The sequence below is a fragment of the Nycticebus coucang genome, chromosome 22, assembly GCF_027406575.1.
Source record: "Nycticebus coucang isolate mNycCou1 chromosome 22, mNycCou1.pri, whole genome shotgun sequence".
NCBI classification, from domain to species: domain Eukaryota; kingdom Metazoa; phylum Chordata; class Mammalia; order Primates; family Lorisidae; genus Nycticebus; species Nycticebus coucang.
The window spans coordinates 29,594,302-29,617,312 of NC_069801.1; the positions used below are offsets into that span (position 1 = coordinate 29,594,302).

Consider the following 23,011-nt stretch of genomic DNA (forward strand, 5'->3'; position numbering starts at 1 on the left):
CCAGCCACATAAACCTGTGCTGGCGGGTTTGAATCCAGCCCCGGCCTGCCTAACAACAATGACAACTACAACCAAAAAATAGCCAGGCATTGTGGCGGGCACCTGTAGTCCCAGCTACTTGGGAGGCTGAGGCAAGAGAATCGCTTAAGCCCAAAGAGTTTGATGTTGCTATGAGTTGTGACCCCATGGCACTCTACCCTGGGCAAATAGTGAGACTTTGTCTCAAAAAATAAAAAAATAATAATAAAAATAATAAATATAAACAAATATATATATTTGTGTACAAACACACATACCCCTTTAGATCCATTTGACTGCCTTCTTTTTTTTTTTTTGAGACAGAGTCTCACTTTGTCATCCTTGGTGTCATAGCTCACAGCAACCTTAAACTCTTGGGCTCAAGTGATTTTCTTGCCTCAGCCTCCCAAGTAGCTGGGACTATGGGCACCCACCATAACGCCCAGTTATTTGTTAGAGATGGAGTCTCACTTGAACTCAGGCTGGTCTCAAACCTGTGAGCTCAGGTGAACCACCTGCCTCAGCCTCCCAGAGTGCTAGGATTACAGGCATGAGCCACCATGCCTTGCCCTTGACTATCTTCTTGACTCTGCCCTCTTCCCTTCTGGTTCCTTTTCTCCACTCTTTGGCTTTTTCTTTTCTTTAATCTCCCCTCCTTTGGGAATCTCACGCAGTCTCAAGGGCTTTTGTTGTTACGAAAAATTACTATATGTACTTTTGACTCCTCTACTCCAAAAGTTTTAGTTTTCTCTTTAATAAATAGTGACGTTCACATTTAGTATGACATTTATTCACCTGTCTCTTAGGTTCTTTGTCATACTCCATGTTCACATTATTCTGGACAAAGAAACTAAAGCATTGTATTCCTTCTGTCTTCCCGACCTCATGCAGCTCTTTACTGAGCTGCCTCCTTCCTGTTTCTACCTACCAATATGCTATTTGTGTTATTACTTTATGTGTAAAATACAAATTGTATTATAGAATTCCTGTAAGAACCACCCAAGGGATATAACAAATTGGTCAACATGCAGAGGTGGTCAACAGGAGCTAGGCCTGCTATACTGATACATACATGTGGTGCATATCTGGCCTCTGAATATTAGGTCAGCTTAAGGAGGTGGTCAATGTAGGGAGGTGCTCAAATATGTCGGTTCTACTATATTCTGTAAATTTGTCATCACTCCTCTAGAATCTAGTTTTCTTAAGACATTGATTTCTTGTCTAATTTATATCTCCACTTATATAAAGTATGCCCGTAATGAAAAGTTGTTGGCTGTATAGAGACCAGTTTACCTTAAGATCCATTCAGAATTTGTCTTGCCCTCCTTATGGCAAGAAGAAATTAAAATGTGAGAAATAAAAGTTTTTAATCTCTCTGCTTTCAAGTAAAATGTCATAAGTAAGGTTTATTATAATAGTAGATTATCTTATTTGACTTCGAAAATCAAAAAACCTCACTGCCATCTGTTTCTTAAACTTGGAGTTATTTTCATTTCACATTGATTGTTCATGGCTTGTACAAATGTCTCAGAATCATTGGGTTTATGACTCTTATAAGGCCTAGTTAACAATATTCAACTTCATACTTCTTTAATTAAATATCAATATGGAAAAAGATAAGGAATTCTAAACTTCATCTGTCTCCTGAAGGAATCAGGGTGTTTTGAGCAATGATCACTCCTTGACTTAGGACCTTATTTATTGTAGAAACAAATGAAGTGATTGGTCACCCCCCCCCATCATTACTCATTTATGCTAAATACAGAATTTTTTTAATATGAAATTAATTTTTCTTTTTTTTTTTTTTGTTGCCCTTGAGAAAGTGCCGTGGCGTCATAGCTCACAACAACCTCAGACTCCTGGGCTCAAGTGATTCTGTTGCCTTAGCCTCCTGAGTAGCTAGAACTACAGACGCCCACCACAACACCTATCTATTTTTAGAGGTGAGGTCTTGCTCTAGCTCAGGCAGTTCTTAAACTCCTGAGCTCTGGCGATCTGCCCGCCTCGGCCTCCCAGAGTGCTGGCTCGTTTGTTTTTTAATTTTGTTTTCATGAGTTTTTTTCGTGTGTGTGTGTGGGGGGGGGGGGTTATGGAGGTTTTTTTGTTTGTTTGTTTGTTTGTTTTTTTGGTTTTTGGCCAGGGCTGGGTTTGAACTCGCCACCTCCAGCATATGGGACTGGCGCCCTACTCCTTGAGCCACAGGTGCCGCCTGTGTGTGTGGTTTTTTGAGATAGGATCTCACCTTTTCACTTGGACTAGAGTACAGTTAATGATCACAGCTCCCTGCAACCTTAAACTCCTGGGCTCCAATGATCCTCCTGCCTCAGCCTCCTAAGTAGCTAGGACTACAGGCACATGCCACCATGCCTCGCTACTTTTTTACTTTTTTGCAGAGACCAGGTCTCACTGTGTTGCCCAGGCTCTTCTCAAACTCCTGGACTCAAAGCAATCCCCCTGCCTTGACCTCTCAAAGAGCTTCCTAGTTTTGTTTTGTTGTTTAAATCTCCTCTAAGGGCATAATTTTTCCTGCTATCCAACCCTCAGATAAATAATAAATACTATATTGGGCGGCGCCTGTGGCTCAGTGAGTAGGGCACCGGCCCCATGTGCCAAGGGTGGCGGGTTCAAACCCAGCCCCGGCCAAACTGCAACCAAAAAATAGCCGGGCGTTGTGGCGCGCGCCTGTAGTCCCAGCTGCTCGGGAGGCTGAGGCAAGAGAATTGCGTAAGCCCAAGAGTTAGAGGTTGCTGTGAGCCGTGTGACGCCACGGCACTCTACCCGAGGGCGGTACAGTGAGACTCTGTCTCTACAAAAAAAAAATAAATAAAAAAAAATAATAAATACTATAGAAATTCTAGACCAGGCCATAATTTTTGCTCTACCATTTATCTGTCTGCCCTTTGCCAAATACTTAAAGTCTCTGAAACTATTTTCTGATCTATAAAATTAAAATAATACCTTATCTACTTCTTTCCTTTAATAATGTCAGGATCTAATTAGGAAATATACAGTAGCTAAAATGTATCAAGCTGTTACTGTGATCTTAGTGTGCTCTGTGCTTTACACGCATTATCTCGTTTAGTCTTCACACCAATTCTGTAATAATGAAAGTAATCATGTTATAGATGATTAACTGTAGAATGAAATAATTTGCCTAAAAATTTTTTTTTTTTTTTTTTTTTGAGACAGAGTCTCCTTTGTTGCCCTTGGTAGAGTGCCATGGCGTCACAGCTCACAGCAACCTCCAACTCCTGGGCTTAGACAATTCTCTTGCCTCAGCCTCCCCAGTAGCTGGGACTATAGGCGCCCACCACAGTGCCCACCTATTTTTTTGTTGCAGTTTGGCTGGGGACAGGTTCAAACCTGCCACCCTCAGTATATGGGGCCAGTGCCATACTCACTGAGCCACGGGCGTCGCCCCTGAAATTATTTTTTATTTCCCTTTTATTTCTTTTTAAATTTCAAATTAATATGAAGATACAGATTTTCAGGTTCAGTTTGTTCTCAGTTCAGTTTGCCTAAAATTTCATTGGTAGTAAGTAGCAGAACTGGGACTGGAACTCTCTATGCTAACTCTACAGCTACACTCCTAAACAGCATATTCTATTACTAATACCCTTTGTAAACTACAAAATGCCATACAACTATACTATGTTTTCAGTTTGCAAAATAGATTACAGACCCACTGTTGTCCTTAACATTTGTAGTCTACTGACCTCTTACATATGCAGCATACAAATCTTTGCTTCATCCTCCATTCCCTTCCCCAACTTTCCATTATACTTTGTAGGAATTGATAACTAGATAAAGGTTTTATACTTCATGGTTTCTCCTTCTAGGGGTTTCACGGACCAGCTGCGTAAGATTTCTAAGGATGCAGGAATGCCCATTCAGGGCCAACCATGCTTCTGCAAATATGCGCAGGGGGCAGACAGCGTAGAGCCCATGTTCCGGCATCTCAAGAACACATATTCTGGGCTACAGCTTATTATCGTCATCCTGCCAGGGAAAACACCAGTGTATGGTAAGGATATTTTAAGACTGTGTTTTTCCTCAAGCACTTTGTATTCCTTTTAGAATTGTGCTAAAGCATATCCTAAAATTTTCAAATACCTGTATTAATACATGCCATGGATTGTTACTTTATGATAGATCAGTAGAGCAGACTAAATAGAAGAAGAGGCTATGTGAAAAGGCATCTCAAGACAATGGATATGAGAATTATTATTTTTATAAAAATGGCATTGAGATAACTTGACTGTCAGTATAATGTAATGGTTAAAAAGCACAGGGTCTGGGGCGGCGCCTGTGGCTCAACGGGTAGGGCGCCGGTCCCATATGCCGGAGGTGCCGGGTTCAAGCCTAGCCCCGGCCAAAAATAAAAAAAAAAAAAAAAAAAGCACAGGGTCTGGAATCAAAAACTACTTGTTCAGTGTTTAGGTACTGCCAATTCTATCTGTGTGATTTGGCTGAATTAACCACACTAAGCCTTAGTTTTCTCATCTCTTGGAATTGAGATATTGATAATCCATAACCCAGATATGTGTTTATTGTAAGGATTAAATGAGTCTACATATGGGCTTGGCACCCGTAGCACAGTGGTTATGGCACCAGCCACATGCACCAAAGCCGATGGTTTGAATCCAGCCCAGGCCTGCTAAACGACAACTGCAACAATAACAACAAAAAAGGGCGGCGCCTGTGGCTCAGTGAATAGGGTGCCGGCCCCATATGCCAAGGGTTGCGGGTTCAAACCCAGCTCCGGCCAAACTGCAACAAAAAAATAGCCGGGTATTGTGGCGGGCGCCTGTAGTCCCAGCTGCTTGGGAGGCTGAGGCAAGAGAATCGCGTAAGCCCAAGAGTTAGAGGTTTCTATGAGCCGTGTGACAGCATGGCACTCTACCCGAGGGCAGTACAGTGAGACTCTGTCTCTACAAAAAAAAAACAATAACAACAAAAAAATAGCCAGGCATGGTGGCAGGCGCCTGTAATCCCAGCTACTTGGGAAGCTGAAGCAAGAGAATCACTTAAGCTCAAGAGTTTGAGGTTGCTGTGAGCTGTGATGCCACAACAGTCTACTGAGGGTGACATAGTGAGACTCTGTCTCAAAACAAAATAAATAAAGAGTCTACGTATGTAAATGGCCTATGTACAGTAAATACTCAGTATGTTAGGTATTATTATTATAAAGAAAATAAAATTTGGGGAGATTGGCAAGTTTAATATAAATAATTGAATTATAGGAAAGCACAAAGAAAATATAATTATCAAACCATTGAAGGGAATACAATTATGTAAGCTTAGAAATGACAGAAGAAATCACTGGAAAATTATTAGAGTTGTCTGCATAAAAATTAAATTCTCTATATGTTACAAATGTACCAAAAAGGAAACCAACAGAATGTGAAAAATAATTGCAGCATATGGAAATAATAAACAACTAGTTTATTATTAGCTAAGCTAAAATCTTCTATTCTTTTAGGTTAGCGAGAAGAGACTATAAATCAAAGTTTCTCAAGTAAAAACAAAACAAGTAAGGCCAGGCATTACTCACACCTGTAGTCTTAACACTGGGAGGCCAAGGCAGGAGGATCACTTGAAGCCAGGAGTTCAAGACCAGACTGTGCAACATAGGAAGACTTCCATCTCTCCAAAAATCTCAAAAACTCAGCCAGGCATGGTGACATTCCCTGTATCCCAGCTACTTGGGAGGCTGAGGCAAGAGGATTGCTTTAGCCTGGAGTTTGAAGTTGCTGTAAGCTATGATTATGCCACTATATTCTATCTTAGGCAGCAGAATGAGACCCTGTCTCAGAAAACAAAACAAACCAAAAAAGTAAATATATAAGCAAATGTTTATTTTTATCAGCAGTTAAAAGTACAAATCAATAAAAGGAAAAATTGTATGTTACTAAATTAGCAAATGTATTTAAATTATAATACCTACTGCTTGTGAGTATGTAGTGACTCTGGTATTTTAATACATTGATGATGGCAATATAAATTGATATTATCCTTTCAATTAAAAGTATAAACATGTTCTTTCCCTGCCACCACCAAGTGGTGTGGAGGCAGAGGCTTGGGTAAGTTCAAGATTCAGCTTCACCCATAACCCACTGCCATGGCGAAGAAGGCTTTGCTGCTGGAGATGTAACGGATGTTAACGCTGCTTTTACACAAGGTGCTGAAGACTGTGCTTATCTATGATGTCCTTGCACACGGAATCAGTGACGCTGCCAAAGCCTTAGACAAGTGCTAAGCCCATCTTTGTGTGCTTGCATCCAACTGTGATGAGCCCGTGTATGTCAAATTGGTGGAGGCCCTTTGTGCAGAACACCAAGTCAACCTATTTAAGGTTGATGACAAGAAACTAGGGGAATGGGTAAGGCTTTGTAAAACTGAAAGAGGAAACCCCATAAAGTGGTTGATGGCAGTTGTATAATTGTAGTTAAGGACTATGGCAAAGAATCTCAGGCCAAGGATGTCATCGAAGAGTACTTCAAATGCAAGAAATGAATAAATAAAACTTTGGCTCAAAAAAATAAAATAAAAGTATAAATATATATTCTTAGTCTACAATTTAATATTTCCAATTCCAAGAATCTACTCAAAGGAAAGAATTCATACTGTAAAAAATCTCTATGCACAAAATCTTTATGACATCTATAATATTAAGAAGCTAATGTGGCTTAGTGAGTAGGGCGCCGACCCCATATACCGAGGATGGTGGGTTCAAACCCAGCCCCAGCCAAACTGTAACAAAAAAATAGCCGGGCGTTGTGGAGGGCACCTGTGGTCCCAGCTACTGGGGAGGCTGAAGCAAGAGAATCACCTAAACCCAGGAGCTGGAGGTTGCTGTGAGCTGTGATGGCACAGCACTACCAAGGGCAATAAAGTGAAACTCTGTCTCTACAAAAAAAAAAAAAGAAGAAGAAGCTATTAGGAACTGGATCTAAATGATGAGTAAATTATATTATGTTGATAAAATCTTACACAGTGATTAAAAATGATAGTTATAAAAATCAAAAACCAGTTTCAAAGTTGTGACAAAATACAGTTTTTTTGACTCAAATAATTTGTAAATCAATAAGAAAATGACAACCCAATTGAAAAATAGACAAAGAACATAAAACAGAAAAACAAATGGTCAGTTGTCCTATAAAACAATGCTCAGTCTCATTAGTCATTAAAGAAATATTAGGCCCACTGTGATACGTGAAGAGGAGGTCCGGGAGCAGCAGCCATTCTCTTACCAACAGAGGCTAACGCAGCAGGTCACTACACTGTTGGTTGTCTTTGTGAGGAAGTTGCAGCACACAAAGAGATGCAGTTCAGCAAACAGACCATTGCATCAATTTCAGTGATGACTTCTTGACAGCATGAAAATTTTGCCAAAGACCTTGAAACTACTAAAGTCACTGCTAAAATATACACAGAGAAAAGTGAAGAGATTGCTCAGATTAAACTAGAATGACAGGCAAAGAAGAAAAAGAAGAGGATGAGAACAAAAATTTACATGAAGGCCCAGCTCAGTGGCTCACACCTGTAATCCTAGCACTCTGGGAGGCGCAGGCAGGTGAATTACTTGAGCTCAGTAATTTGAGACCACCCCTGAGCAAGAGTGAGACCCCGGGCAGTGCCTGTGCTCAGGGGGTAGGGCACCAGCCCCATATACTGAGGGTGACAGTTTGAACCCGCCCCTGGCCAGCTAAAACAGCAGTGGCAACTGCAACAAAAATAGCCAGGTGTTGTGGCGGGCACCTGTAGTCCCAGGTACTCGGGAGGCTGAGGCAAGAGAATCGCCCTAGCCCACGAGCTGGAAGTTGCTGTGAGCTGTGACACTACAGCACCCAACTGAGGGTGACAAAACAAAAAAAGAGACCCTGTCTCTACTAAAAATAGAAAAACTAGCTGGGCATTGTGGCAGATGCCTATAGTCCCAGCTACTCAGAAGGCTGAGGCAAAAGGATTAGTTTGAGGTCGCTGTTAGCTATGTTGCCACGGCACTCTACACAGGCAACAAAGTGAGAATTTGTCTCAAAAAAAGAAATTTTTTTTTTTTTTTTTGTAGAGACAGAGTCTCACTGTACCGCCCTTGGGTAGAGTGCCGTGGCATTACACGGCTCACAGCAACCTCTAACTCTTGGGCTTACGCGATTCTCTTGCCTCAGCCTCCCGAGCAGCTGGGACTACAGGCACCCACCACAACGCCCGGCTATTTTTTTGTTGCAGTTTGGCCGGGGCTGGGTTTGAACCCGCCACCCTAGGCATATGGGGCCGGCGCCCTACTCACTGAGCCACAGGCGCTGCCCAGAAATTTTTTTTTTTAAGTGAGCCAGCAGAGACTGGAGCAGAGGAAAGTGAGAATTAAACTCTCTCAACACATGGAAAATGCAGTTTTTAGCAGGTAGAGCTACCTAGAAATGCGTATTATCACAAAGGGAATTTTGAAGAGATAAGTAGAAATTTAAGAATTAAAAAAGGCTCGGCAAGGCTGGGCGTGGTGGCTCACGCCTGTAGTCCCAGCGCTGTGGGAGGCCGAGGCAGGTGGATTGTCTGAGCTCAGAGGTTCAAGACCAGTATGAGCAGCAGTGAGCCAGAGTAAAACCCTGTCTCTACTAACAACATCAAAAACAGCCAGCACCGCCAGAAGAAGAAGAAAATCAACAAAAAAGGAGTACTTCAAACAAAGAAGAATGAACAAGCAAACTGAAATTTAAAATAAAAAATAAATAAAAAAAAAAAGGCTCGGCAAAAAATAGAAATGTTAACTAGAATGAGTTATTTTTCAGCAACAATAATACCCCTTGTTGGCAAAGATGTGAATAAATGTACACTTTCCTATACTACTGATGGGAGCCAAAGTTGTTATTTCCATAGCCTCCAAACTAATGTTGCCTGCATTCCATCTAGTCCCTTCCAGTACAATACATTTAGCAAATGTATTTAAATATTATAATACCTAGTGCTTGTGAGTATATAGTGACTCTAGTAATACTGCTGGTGGCAGTGTAAATTGATATTATCCTTTCCATTAAAAGTATAAAGATGTTCTTTCCTTGCCACCACCTGCTAAAAAGTACATTTTCCGTGTGTTGAGAGAGTTTAATTCTCACTTTCCTCTGCTCCAGTCTCTGCTGGCTCACTTAAAAAAAAAATTTTTTTTTTTTTGAGACAAATTTTTACTTTGTTGCCTGTGTAGAGTGCTGTGGCAACATAGCTAATAGCTACCTCAAACTCCTGGACTTAAGCAGTCCTTTTGCCTCAGCCTTCCAAGTAGCTGGGACTGCTTCTAGGCTGGGCACAGTAGCTCACAACTGTAATCCTAACACTATCAGAGGCAGGAGGGTGGATCACAATAATTGACTTTCAAATGTTGAACCACCTTTGCATACCTGGAGTAAATCCCACTTGGGGATGGTATATAATTCTTATTATATATTGTTAGAGCCAATTTGCTAATATAATATTTAGTTGAGGATTTTTATATCTGTGCTCATGAAACTTACTGGTCTAGTTTTCCTTTCTTATAATATCTTTATCTGATTTTGGTGATAGGGTAATGCTGACCTGATAAATTAAGTTTGGAAGTGTTCTCTCTGCTTCTATTTTTTAAAGGAGATTGTAGAGAATTTATATCATTTTTTTCCTTAAATATTTGGTAGGCTTTACCATGAGACCATCTAGGCCTGGAGCTTTATTTTTTGGAAGTTTATTATTAATTCAGTTTCTTTATAGGTACCAGCCTATTCAGATTATCTATTTATCTAGTGTGAGTTTTGGGATTCATGTCATCTTTTTTTTTTTAGAGACAGAGTCTCACTTTATCACCCTCAGTAAAGTGCCATAGCATCACAGCTCACAGCAACCTCCCACTCCTGAGTTCAGGTGATTCTCTTGCCTCAGCCTCCGGAGCAGCTGGGACTGCAGGTGCCTGCCACTACACTCAGCTATTTTTTTGTTGCAGTTTGGCCGGGGCTGGGTTTGAACCCACCACCCTTGGTATATGGGGCCAGCGCCCTAGTCACTGAGCCACAGGTGCCGGCTGGGATTCATGTCATCTAACTTGTCAAGTTTCTGGACTTAGAATTGTTCATAAATATCCATAGGATCAGTAATGATATATTTTCTTTTTTTTTGAGACAGTCTCACTGTGTCTCCCTCTGTAGAGTGCTGTTATGTCACAGCTCACAGCAAACTCCAACTCTTGGGCTTAAGCAATTCTCTTGCCTCAGCCTCCCAAGTAACTGGGAATACAGGCACCCACCACAACACCCGGCTGTTTTTTGGTTGTAGTTGTCATTGTTGTTTGGCTGACCCCAGGCTGGGTTCACATTAACAAGCCTGTATCTATGTGGCCAGCACTGTAACCACTGTGCTATAGGTGCCAAGCTCTGATATATTTTTGGTAATTTGTATCTTCTCTTATTTTCAAAGAACAAGCTTTTTTTTTTTTTTTTTTTTTTTTTTTTGGAGACAGTGTCTCCCTCTGTTGCCCCAGGCAGCTTAGCTCCTAGCAATCTCAAACTCCTGGGCTCAAAAGATCCTCTTGCCTGAGCTTCCTGAGTAGCTGAGACTATAAGCATGTGCCACCGTACCCATCTGCTTTTTCTATTTTTCACTAGAGATGGTTCTCACTCTTGCTCAGGCTGATCTCAAACTTCTGAGCTCAAGCTATCCATCTGCCTTGGCCTCCCGGAGTGCTAGGATTACAGATGTGAGCCACTGTGCTCGGCCTTCTTTTCTTTTTTTTGTAGAGACAGAGTCTCACTGTACCGCCCTCGAGTAGAGTGCCATGGCGTCACGCGGCTCACAGCAACCTCTAAATCTTGGGCTTACGCGATTCTTCTGCCTCAGCCTCCCAAGCAGCTGGGACTACAGGCGCCCGCCACAACGCCCAGCCATTTCTTTGTTGCAGTTTGGCCGGGGCTGGGTTTGAACCCACCACCCTCGGCATATGGGGCCGGCGCCCTACTCACTGAGCCACAGGCGCCGCCCGGCCTTCTTTTCTTATATATCCATTCATACAGTCAATAGTATAAATTTCCTTCTAAGCACTGCTTTCACTGCATTCCACAGATTTTGATAAGCTGTATTTCATTTTCATTTAATTCAGAATATTTTTAAATTTCCTTAAGACTCGATGCATCTTAGAATGGGTACAGGCGAAACCTACTAAATGGAGAATACAAATGTCTACATACAATAACTAAGAAAATGCCATGAAGGCTACGTTGAACAGTTTGATGAGAATATTTCAGATTGTATATGAAACCAGCACATTGTACCCCTTGATTGCACTAATGTACACAGCTATGATCTAACAATAAAAAAATAAAAATAATAAAATAAAAATTTCCCTAAGACTTTTTCTTTGACCCATTTATTACCTAGAATTATATTGTTTGATGTCTCAGTATTTTGAGATACAATTTAATTGAACAGCAATCAACTAAATCTAACTAATACTTACAGAATACAACAGAATACACATTCTGCTCAATCTCACATGGAACATTCACCAAGATAGGTCCATAAAACACACCTTAATAAGTATAGAAGAATAGTATGCTCTTAGACCATAATCATACAAGGATGCTCTCAGAATTAAAGCAGAAGTCATTATCAGACAGATAGCTGGAAAATTCCAACAGTTCAACTATATCCTTATTGTTCTGCCTACTGGATTGGCCAGTTACTGATAAAATCATGTCTCCACTATTAATGGTGTATCTCTTTCTCTTTGCACTTGTATCAGTTTTTCCATTGTGTATTTTGGCATTCTTTTGTTAGATGCATACATGTTAAAAATTGTTAGATCTCTGGAAAATTGACCCCTTTATCATTATGTAATACCCACCTTTGTCCCTGATAAGTTTTCTTGTACTAAAATTTTCTTTGTGTGAAATTAATACAGCTATTCCTGCTTTCTTTTTCTTTTTTTTTTTTTTTTGCAGTTTTTGGCCGGGGCTGGGTTTGAACCCACCACCTCCGGCATATGGGGCCGGCGCCCTACCCCTTTGAGCCACAGGCGCCACCCTATTCCTGCTTTCTTAGGTTGGTATTAGCATGGCATGTCTTTCTCCATCACTTTATTTTTAATTTGTGGGCAGCACTTGTGGCTCAGTGGGTAGGGTGCCAGCCCCAGCCAAACTGCAACAAAAAAATAGCCGGGCGTTGTGGAGGGCGCCTGTAGTCCCAACTACTGGGAGGCTGAGGCAAGACAATCCTCTAGGCTCAGGAGGTGGAGGTTGCTGTTAGCTGTGACTCCATGGCACTCTACCAAGGGTAACAAAGTGAAACTCTGCACATCGTACCCCATGATTGCATTAATGTACACAGCTATGATTTAATAAACAAAAAAAAAAGGAAGAAGAAGAAGAAAGAAAAAAGTGAAAATGTCTCAAAAAAAAACGTGAAGCATCACAAAAATGGAGAAGCATGAATCCTATGTACTCAATCTTGATATGAGGACAATTAAAGACAATTAAGGTTATGGGGGGGGAAGCAGAAAGAGGGATGGAGGGAGGAGGGTGGGGCCTTAGTGTGTGTCACACTTTATGGGGGCAAGACATGATTGCAAGAGGGACTTTACCTAACAATTGCAATCAGTGTAACTGGCTTATTGTACCCTCAATGAATCCCCAACAATAAAAAAAAAAAAAAAAAGTGAAAATGTCTCAAAAAAAAAATTGTGTCTTGGAGTGGTGCCTGTGGCTCAGTCAGTAAGGCGCCAGCCCCATATACCGAGGGTGGCGGGTTCAAACCCAGCCCTGGCCAAACTGCAACCAAAAAAATAGCCGGGCATTGTGGCAGGCGCCTGTAGTCCCAGCTTACTCAGGAGGCTGAGGCAAGAGAATCGCTTAAGCCCAGGAGTTGGAGGTTGCTGTGAGCTGTGTGAGGCCACGGCACTCTACCGAGGGCCATAAAGTAAGACTCTGTCTCTACCAAAAAAAATTGTGTCTTTATATTTAAAATGGTGTCTTAAAGACAAAATATAGCTAGGTCTCCATTTTTAATCTTCCCCTTTTTTCTTGCCTTTTGGCCCTCATCAAGCATTTTACATGATCACATTTTCTCTCTTCTTTTAACATAGCTGTTATACTTCAAAAAAATTTTTTAGTGTTTGCTGTAGAGTTTTTAATATATATTTACAACTAATCTAAGTCAACTTTCAAATGACACCGTACCTGTACTCTCTCCCCTGTCCCTTGTAATATATTACTGTCATTTATTTCACTTGTCTAGCTATAATCACCCAATATATTGTTGCTCTTATTATTTTGAACAAATAGTTGCCTATTCATTCAACTAAGAATTAGAAAAGGTTTTACTTTACCTTTATTCCTTTTCTGATCTTCTTCCTTTCTTTTTGTAGATCTGAGTTTCTGATCTGTTTTATCATTTTCCTTCTTTCTGACAGACTTCTTTTAATATTTCTGGCCAGGCATGTCTACTATCAATAAATTGCCTCAGTTTTTGTTTGAGAAACTCTTTATTTCTCCTTCACTTTTTCTTTTTCTTGAGCCATATGATTGCTTAGTGTTTACTCCTAAATCAAATTATTTACTCACATAATTTCAAGGGCTAAGTTATCCTGGGATTCTTATTTTATTCATTTATTTATTTATCTGTATTTTTGGAGGCAGAGTCTCACTTTATGTAAAGTGCCTTGGCATAATAGCTCCCAGCAACCTCAAACTCTGGGGCTCAAGTGATCCTCTTGCCTCAGCGTCCCAAGTAGCAGGCACCCTTCACAACACCCTGATACTTTTTCTATTTTTACTAGAGATAGGGTCTTGCTTTTGCTCAGGCTGGTCTCCAACTCCTAAGCTCAAGCAATCCACCTGCCTCCCAGAGTACTAGGATTACAGGCATGAGCCACTGCACCCAGACCAATGGAATTCCTTTTTTCGTTTTTTTGTTTGTTTGTTTGTAGAGACAGAGTCTCGCTTTATCACCCTTAGTAGAGTGTCGTGGCGTCAACACAGCTCACAGCAACCTCCAACTCCTGGGCTTAGGGGATCTCTTGCCTCGGCCTCCGGAGTAGCTGGGACCACAGGCGCCTACCACAATGCCCAACTATTTTTTGTTGCAGTTTGGTCGGGGCTAGGTTTGAACACCCTTAGTATATGGGGCCAGTACCCTACCCACTGAGCCACAGGCACCACCTGGAATTCCTTTTTTTTTTTTTTTTTTTTTTTTTGAGACAGAGTCTTATTTTGTCACACTCAGTACCGTGGCATCATAGCTCATGGCAACCTCAAGCCTCAGCCTCTGTAGCTGGGACTACAGGTACCCACAATGCATGGCTATTTTTAGAGACAAGGTGTCATTCTGGCTCAGGCTGGTCTAGAACCTGTGAGCTCAGGCAATCTGCCTGCCTTGGCCTCCCAGAAAGCTAGGATTACAGACATGAGCCACCGTGCCCAGCTATAATTTCTATTTAAAAAAATGGCCCTAGCCAGGCACAGTGGCTTCTGTAATCCCAGCACTTTGGGAAGCCAAGGGCCAAGATAAAAGAATTGCTTGAGGCCAGGAGTTTGAGACCAGCCTGGGCAGTGTAGTAAGACCCCATCTCTACAAAAAATCTAAAAATTAGCAAGATGTGCTGGTGAACACCTGTAGTCCTAGCTACCTGAGAAGCTGAAGCAAGAGGATCACTTGAGCTGAGTAGTTGAAGGTCCTGGTGAGCTATGATCACATCTTTGCCTTCCAGTCTGGGTAAAAGAGCAAAACCCTATCTCTAAAAAACAAAACTAAACTAAAAAATCTAGCGCTGGTATAACTTTCATCTCATTTGTTTTTCTCACAAAAAACCTCTTTTCATCATTTTTATTTAATTTTTGTTTCCTGAGTACTGCTACCTATATTTCAGCTCCTCCCGTGGCCTTGCCCTTTCTTGCCTGAGCCCTTGGATCTCTCTACATTGCCTCAGGTGCCAGAGATGATGGCTTCCTCAAGTCCGTCATTTAGTGTCAAATTTTGACCATAGTTTTATTCCTTCTGATTTACTTTTCTTGGAAGTATTCCTGGGTTAACTTTTTTAACAAGTTATTTTTGTGTGTGTGTCAGAAAACATACCTGACATAAAATTGATCACTTTAGGGGAGGGGGAAGGATGGGTGAAGGAGGGTAATTGGTGGGACAACACCTACGGTGCATTTTACAAAGGGTACATGTTAAATTTATTAAGTGTAGAATATAAATGTCTTAACACAATAACTAAGAAAATGCCACAAAGGCTGTGTTAACCAGTGTGATGAAAATATTTCAAATTGTATATAAAACCTGCACATTGTACCCCATGATTGCATTAATATACATAAAACTGGGGGAAAAAATAAAAACTAATTTTAAAAAATTGCCACGTTAAACTTTTTTTCTTTTCTTTTTTTTTTTTGAGACAGAGTTTCATTTTGTCGCCCTCAGTAGAGTGCTGTGACATCACAGCTCACAGCAACCTCCAACTCCTGGGCTTAGGCAATCAATTCTCTTGCCTCAGCCTCCTGAGAAGCTGGGACTATAGGTGCTCGCCACAACACCTGGCTATTTTTTTGTTGTTTCAGTTTTGGCCAGGGCCGGGTTCGAACCTGCCACCCTCAGTATATGGGGCTGGTACCCCGCACTGAGGTGCTGCCTACCATTTTAAGCATTTTTTTTTCTTTTTTTTTTTACAGACAGAGTCTCACTTTATAGCCCTCAGTAGAATGCTGTGGCATCACAGCTCACAGCACCCTTCAATTCCTGGGCCTCAGCCCCCCGAGTAGCTGGGACTACAGATGCCCGCCACAATGCCCGGCTATTTTTCTGTTGCAGTTTGGCCAGGGTCAGATTCGAACCCACCACCCTCAGTATATGGGGCTGGCTCCCTACCTACTGAGCCACAGGCACCGCCCCCATTTTAAGCATTTTTAAGTGTACAATTTAGTAACATAAGTACATTTACATTGTTATGTAATCATCACCACCATCTATCCATTTCCAGAACTTCTTTCATCATCCCAAACTGAAATGCTTTATGATTATTCCCTATCCTGCCTCCTCCTAACCACTAGAAAGCGCTGTTCTACTTTCTGTCTCTATGAATTTGACTATTTTAAGTGCCTCATATAAGTGAATTGTACATATTTGCCCTTTGTGACTTGTTTATTCATTTAACATAATATCTTCAAGGATTATCCATGTTGTAGTGTGTGTCAAAATTTTCTTCCTATTTCAGCCTGAATAATATTCAGTTGTACTTATATACTACATTTTGTTCATCCATTCATCTTGTGATAGACTACTTCAGTTGCTTCCAGATTTTAGCTATTGTGAATAATGCCACTATGAACATGAGTGAACAAATAATCTCTTCACAACCCTGATTTTAGCTCTACACCCATAAGTAGAATTGCTGTATCATATGTTAACTCTATTTTTAAATTTTTGAGAAACTACAATACTGTTTTCCACAGTGGGAGTACCATTTTACATGCCCACCAACAATGCAAAGGGTTCCAAATTCTCCATATCCTTGCTAATACTTGTTATTTTCTGTTTCTTTTTTAGTTTGTTTTATAGTAGCCATCCTAATGAGTGTGAAGTGATATCTCATTGTGGTTTCAATTTGTGTTTTCCTAATGATGTTGAGCACTTTTTCATGTGTTTATTGGCAATTTGTTTATTTTCTTTGGAGAAATGTATATTCAAGTCCTTTGCCCATTTTTAAATCAATTTGTTTGGTTTTTTTGTTAAGTTGTAAGAATTCTTTATATATTTTGAATATCAATCTGTTATCAGATGCGTAATGTGCAGATCTTTTCTCTTATTCTATAGATTGCATTTTTCACTCTGTGGATAATGTCCTTTGATGAACAGAAGTTTTTAATTTTGATGAAGTTCAACTTTTTGTTATTGCCTGTGCTTTTGGCATCATTTTAAGAAAGCATTGCCTCTAGCTCTTACCTATAGCTCAGCGATGAGGGTGACAGCCACATGCACTGAGGCTGGCAGGCTCGAACTCAGCCTGGGCCTGCCAAACAACAACGCCAATTGCAACAACAACAGCAAATAGCCAGGCATTGTGGCGGGTGCCTGTAGTCCCAGCTACTTGGGAGGCTGAGGCAAGAGAATCACTCAAGTTTGCTCTGAGCTGTGACGCAAAGGCACTCTACCCAGGGCGACATAATAAGACTCTGTCTCTTGGGCGGCACCTGTGGCTCAGTGGGTAGGACACCAGCCCCATAAACCGAGGCTGGCGGGTTCAAACCCGGCCCCAGCCAAACTGCAACAAAAAAATAGCTGGGCATCGTGGCAAGCGCCTGTAGGCCTAGCTACTTGGGAGGCTAAAGTGAGAGAATCGCTTAAGCCCAGGAGTTGGAGGTTGCTGTGAGCTGTGTGACACCACGGCACTCTACCAAGGGCAACAAAGTGAGATTCTGTCCCCTCCCAAAAAAAGAAAGAAAGAAACCACTGCCAAATCCAGCGTCATGAAGCTTTTCCTCTATGTTTTCATTTAAAAGTTTTACATTTTTAAATCCTATGTTTAAGTGTTTGGTCAATTCTGAGTTAATTTTTCTATGTGGTGTAAGGTAAGGGCCCAACTTCATTTTTTTGCCACATGGATATCCCAGCACCATTTGTTTAAATGACCATCCTTTTCTCCCTTGAGTTGTCTTGCCATCATTTCTGAAAACCAATTGGCCATTTATACTACTAGTTTCTATCTGGGCTCTCTACTGTATTCCATTGGTGTATGTCTGTTTTCATGCCAGAAATACACTATTCAAATTGCTGTGGCTTTATAATAACTTTTGAAACCAAGAATTTTATGTCCTACAACTTTGTGCATTTTCAAGATTATTAAGGCTATTTTGGGTCCCTTAAAATTCATTAGAATTTTAGGTTGTGTTTTTCTAATTCTGTAAGAAAATGCCATTGGGGTTTTGATAGAGATTGCATTTAATCTGTAGATTATTCTGGGTAGTATTGTCATCTTAACTATGTTAAGTCTCCCTATCCATGTATATGTTATATCTTTCTATATACAGTAGAATCTCCACAGTTGACCACCTCCCTACATTGACCTCATTTTCACAGACCGGACATGTACCACATGTATATATCAGTACAATAGGCCCGGTTCCTTATGTTGACCAATTTGTTACAGTTCTTTGGTTGGGCAACTTACAGTGGTTCTACTGTATTTAAGGCTTCTTTAGTTTCTTCAGCAGTGTTTTTCTTCAGTATACAAATCTTGTGCCTCTTTATTTAAATGTATTCCTTAGTTTTTAAGTTTTTTTTGGCCTTTTTTTATTATTAAATCATAGCTGTGTACATTAATGCAATCATGGGGCACCATACACTGGTTTTATATACCATTTGACATATTTTCATCACACTGGTTAACATAGGTTTTTAAATTTTTTTTGATGCTTTTGTAAATGGAATTATTTTCTTAATTTCATTTTCATATACAATATGAATTGAATTATTGCTAGTATATAGAAATATAACTGATTTTTCCCACATTGATTTTGAATCTTGCAATTTTGCTGAATTCGTTTAGTAGATCTAGATCTAACAGGTTTTGTTTGGTGATTTCTTTTAGAGTTTTCTCCATATCAGATCATGTCTTTTTTTTTTTGGAGACAGATTCTCACTTTGTCACCCTTGGTAGAGTGCCGAGGTATCATAGCTCACAGCAACCTCAAACTCCTGGGCTCAAGCCATCCTTCTGCCTCAGCCTCCCAAGTAGCTGGGACTACAGGCACCTGCCACAACATCCAGCTATTTTTAGAGACAGGGTCTCACTCTGGCTCAGGCTGGTCTCAAACCTATGAGCTCAAGCAATCCACCTGCCTCGGCCTCCCAGAGTGCTAGGATTACAGGAGTGAGCCACCCTGCCCAGCCCAGATCATGTCATCTTCAAACAGAAATAATTTTATTTCTTCCTTTTCTATTTGAATCCTTTTATTTCTTTTTCTAGCCCAATTACTCTGGTTAGAACTTCTAGTAATTCAGTCTTTATCCTCTGTATTAAAAAAAAAAAACTTCCGGCTCAGCACCTGTAGCTCAGCACCTAGGGTGCCAGCCACATACACCAGAGCTGTCAGGTTCAAATCCAGCCTAGGCCTGACAAACAATGAGAACTACAACCAAAAAACAGCTGGGCATTGTGGCAGGTGCCTGTAGTCCCAGCTACTTGGGAGGCTGAGGCAAGAGAATCACTTAAGCCCAAGAGTTTGAGGTTGCTGTGAGCTGTGACGCCACAGCACTCTACCCTGGGCGACAGCTTGAGACTCTGTCTCAAGACAAACAAACAAAACGTCCAGTACTGTGTTGAATAGAAATGATGGGCCTTCTTGTCTTGTTCCTGTGTTAGGGAAAAACTTGAGGTCTGTTTTTTTTTTTTTGTAGAGACGGAGTCTCACTTTATGGCCCTCGGTAGAGTGCTATGGGATCACACAGCTCATAGCAACCTCCAACTCCTGGGCTTAAGCGATTCTCTTGCCTCAGCCTCCCAAGTAGCTAGGACTACAGGCGCCCGCCACAACGCCCAGCTATTTTTTTGGTTGCAGTTCAGCCGGGGCCGGGTTTGAACCCGCCACCCTCGGTATACGGGGCCAGCGCCTTACCAACTGAGCCATAGGCGCCGCCTTTGTTTTTTTTTTTTGAGACAGAGCCTCAAGCTGTCACCCTGGGTAGAGTGCCGGGACATCACAGCTCACAGTAACCTCCAACTCCTGGGCTCAAGCGATTCTCCTGCCTCTGCCTCCCACGTAGCTGGGACTACAGGCACCCGCCACAACACCCGGCTATTTTTTGGTTGCAGCCATCGTTGTTTGATGGGCCCTTGCTGAATTCGAACCCACCAGCTTAGGTGTATGTGGCTGGCACCTGGGTGCGTAAACCACAGGCACTGAGCCAAAAAACTTGAGGTCTTTCACCGTTGAGTTATCATGTTTACTCTGGGTTTTTAATATGTGACATTTATCATAGTGAGGATTTTCCCTCCTCTTCCTTACTTTATTGAATCTCTACTTTTGGAGGATAATTTCCTGGATACAGAATTCTAGAACAAGGGGGTTTCTTTCAACACTTTGATTTCATTTTACTCTCTTCCTGCTTTCATGGTTTCTGATGAAAAATTCATTGTAACTCGTCGTTGTTGTTTTTTTATGTCACTCCAGTCTCTTCTTCCAAAGGTAATTCTTACCTTTATTCCCTTCTAAGTAAGATTCTTTTTACTCTCTTTCAAGATTTTGTCTTTTTTTTTTTTTTTCCAGTTTGAGTATAATATACCTAGTGATAATGGGTGTGGAGTGGGAGGGTTGATGTATTGTTTGTTTGTTTGTGACAGGGTCTCACTCTTTTCACCCAGGCTGGCATTCAATGGCATGATCACAGCTCACTGTAACCTCCAACTCCTGGGCTCAAGCTGTCCTCACACCTCAGCCTCCCCAAATGCTAGGATTACAAGTGTGAGCCGTTGGGCCTTCTGTGTTTTTATTTTTTATCTTGCTTGATGTTCTTTGAGATTTCTGGATCTTTAATTTGGTGTCACTCACTAATATTGGAAAATTCCCAGCCATTTGCAGTACCTATTTTATTTTATATTTTTTTAGTCTCCCCTCCCAGCTATCTTTATTTTTCTTTCTTTCTTTATTTGTTTTTGACACAGAGTTTCTCTCTTGTCAGCCAGGCTAGAGCACGGTGGCATCATAGCTCACAGCAACCTCAAACTCCTGGGCTCAAGTGATCCCCCTCCCTTAGCCTCCTAAGTAGCTGGGACTATAGGTGTGCACCACCTAACCTGGCTAATTTTTCTATTTTTAGTAGAGATTGGATATTGCTCTTGCTCAGGCTGGTCTCGAACCCATGTGCTTACACCATCCTCCTTTCTTGGCTTGCCAGAGTGGTAGGATTACAGGCATGAATGGCCGCTCCCAGCCCAACCCTCCATTTTTACTTGAAATATTTTTTCTTCCCCTTTCTTTTCTTCTCCTGGTATTCTCATTATACATATATTACACCTTTTGTAACTATCCCGTATTTCTTAGATACTCTCTTCTGTACTTAGAGGTTTTTTTCATTCTTTTTATTCACTTTCCATTTCAATTTGAAAAGCTTCTGTTGACATATCTTCCAGTTCACTGATTGTTTCCTGAGCAGTGTCCAGTCTAGTTGTTGCAAGAAGATAAGACGCAATGGAGAGAAAGAGCACCCAAACACCACGTTTATGAGAGGAAGGGCTTTATTCACCAGCCAGGAGCTTAATGTCATAGAAGAATTCCAGTTGGCCACACTCCCTGACTGGCTTGGTCTTTCCCTTTTTATTGACATTCAAAAAGTTCCACCCCACAGGTACCCTTCTTATTGGCCAGTTTGAATCAAGCAGGAGATGCTATTCCAGCCCCTGCAGAACTACAGAATTTCACAGAACTTGGAAATTTCCAAGTTCCAGGAAGTTAAATTTACAAATTCCCAAGAGCTAAGTCACCATAGAGAGGACCCTGCAAATATATCCTTGTGGTCTCCTTGAGAAGACCTGTTCTCCTAGACCTCATCCTTCTCAGGTATCCTTTCTCATAGTGAAAGGCAGTTTTCATTTCTGTTGCAATTTTTTTTTTTTTTTTTGAGACAGAGTGTCACTGTGTTGCCCTCAGTAGAGTGCTGTGGCATCATAGCTCACAGCAACCTCAAACTCTTGGGCTTAAGCAATTCTCTTGCCTCAGCCTCCCAAGTAGTTGGGACTACAAGTGCCCACCACAACACCCAGCTATTTTTTATTGCAGTTATCATTGTTGTTTAGCTGGCCCCAGGCCTCTCTCATTTATAATCCACTACAGGTGGCCGAGCCAATGTTTTTTATTTCTAACACTTCCTTTTGATTTTTTCTTTGAGTTTCCATTCCTCTGGTTTCATTATCTATCTGTTCTTGCATGTTGTCTACTTTTTCCATTAGATTTTTTAACATAATCATTTTAGTTATGATTAATTCTAAAATCTGCCTCATCTCTGAGTCTGGTTCTAATCCTTGGTTGGTGGCTTCAGGCTTGGTCTTGTATTTTGTTCTTGTCTTCTAGCATGCTCCATAATTTTTTTTTATTACAGCTCGACACTATCTAGTAACAGAAACTGAAATAAGCAGGCTTCTGTTGTATAGTTTGATTGTTTTATGAGATAGGGTCTCACTCTGTTACCTGGGCTGGAGTGCAAGTAGTATCATCACGCAACCTCTAACTCCTGGGCTTAAGCAGTCCTCCTGCCTTAGCCACCAAGTGCTTTTAGTTGATGCCGCTTCTTTTTTTTGTTTTGGTAGAGATAGTGTCTTGCTGTGTTACCCAGACTAGTCTTGAACTCCTGACCTCAAGTGATGCTCCTGCCTCAGCCACCCAAAGTACTGGAATTACAGCACCTGGCTTGGAGTTTTATTTACTCTGCCCAGGAGCCAGGCTGTGTTTAACGTTTGCTGTAGTTGTAGATTCCAGAAACTTGAGTTTCCCCTAGTTTCCTTTTCCCTCTCTTGTTGTCTTGGGGTTTCCATAAGAAGTCCTTGCAGCTCTCTCATTTATAATCCACTGTTAACTGTACTGGAGTCCTGTTAATGTGGTAGGTAGTTTTTGGACAGAGGAAGTGCTCTGTATCTTACTATTAAATCTGAGGGAGCTTTTTCTTTGAGTTTCTGCTTGTGACCTTTAGAAGTGCTTCTTACCTTTTTTTCTTAATCTCCTTGTAGGTGACACAGGAAGGTTAGATGGAGCTGGAGTTATTTTTTTTTTTTTTTTGTAGAGACAGAGTCTCACTTTATGGCCCTCAGTAGAGTGCCATGGCCTCACACAGCTCACAGCAACCTCCAACTCCTGGGCTTAAGCGATTCTCTTGCCTCAGCCTCCCGAGTAGCTGGGACTACAGGCGCCTGCCACAACGCCCGGCTATTTTTTGGTTGCAGTTTGGCCGGGGCCGGGTTTGAACCCGCCACCCTCGGTATATGGGGCCGGGGCGC

General features: G+C 41.3%; 1 protein-coding gene and 1 pseudogene across 3 annotated transcripts in view; both read left to right on the top strand.

Moving 5' to 3' along the window:
- LOC128574870 (protein argonaute-3) overlaps window positions 1–23,011 on the top strand; it is a 139,354-nt gene that overhangs the window by 98,705 nt on the left and 17,638 nt on the right. For all 3 annotated transcript variants that reach the window (XM_053575826.1, XM_053575827.1, XM_053575828.1), the window contains one exon: window positions 3,858–4,042. In XM_053575826.1, coding sequence (XP_053431801.1) covers window positions 3,858–4,042 — 185 coding nt within the window. The remainder of the gene's footprint in view (window positions 1–3,857; window positions 4,043–23,011) is intronic.
- LOC128575436 (40S ribosomal protein S12-like) lies at window positions 5,166–6,565 on the top strand (annotated as a pseudogene).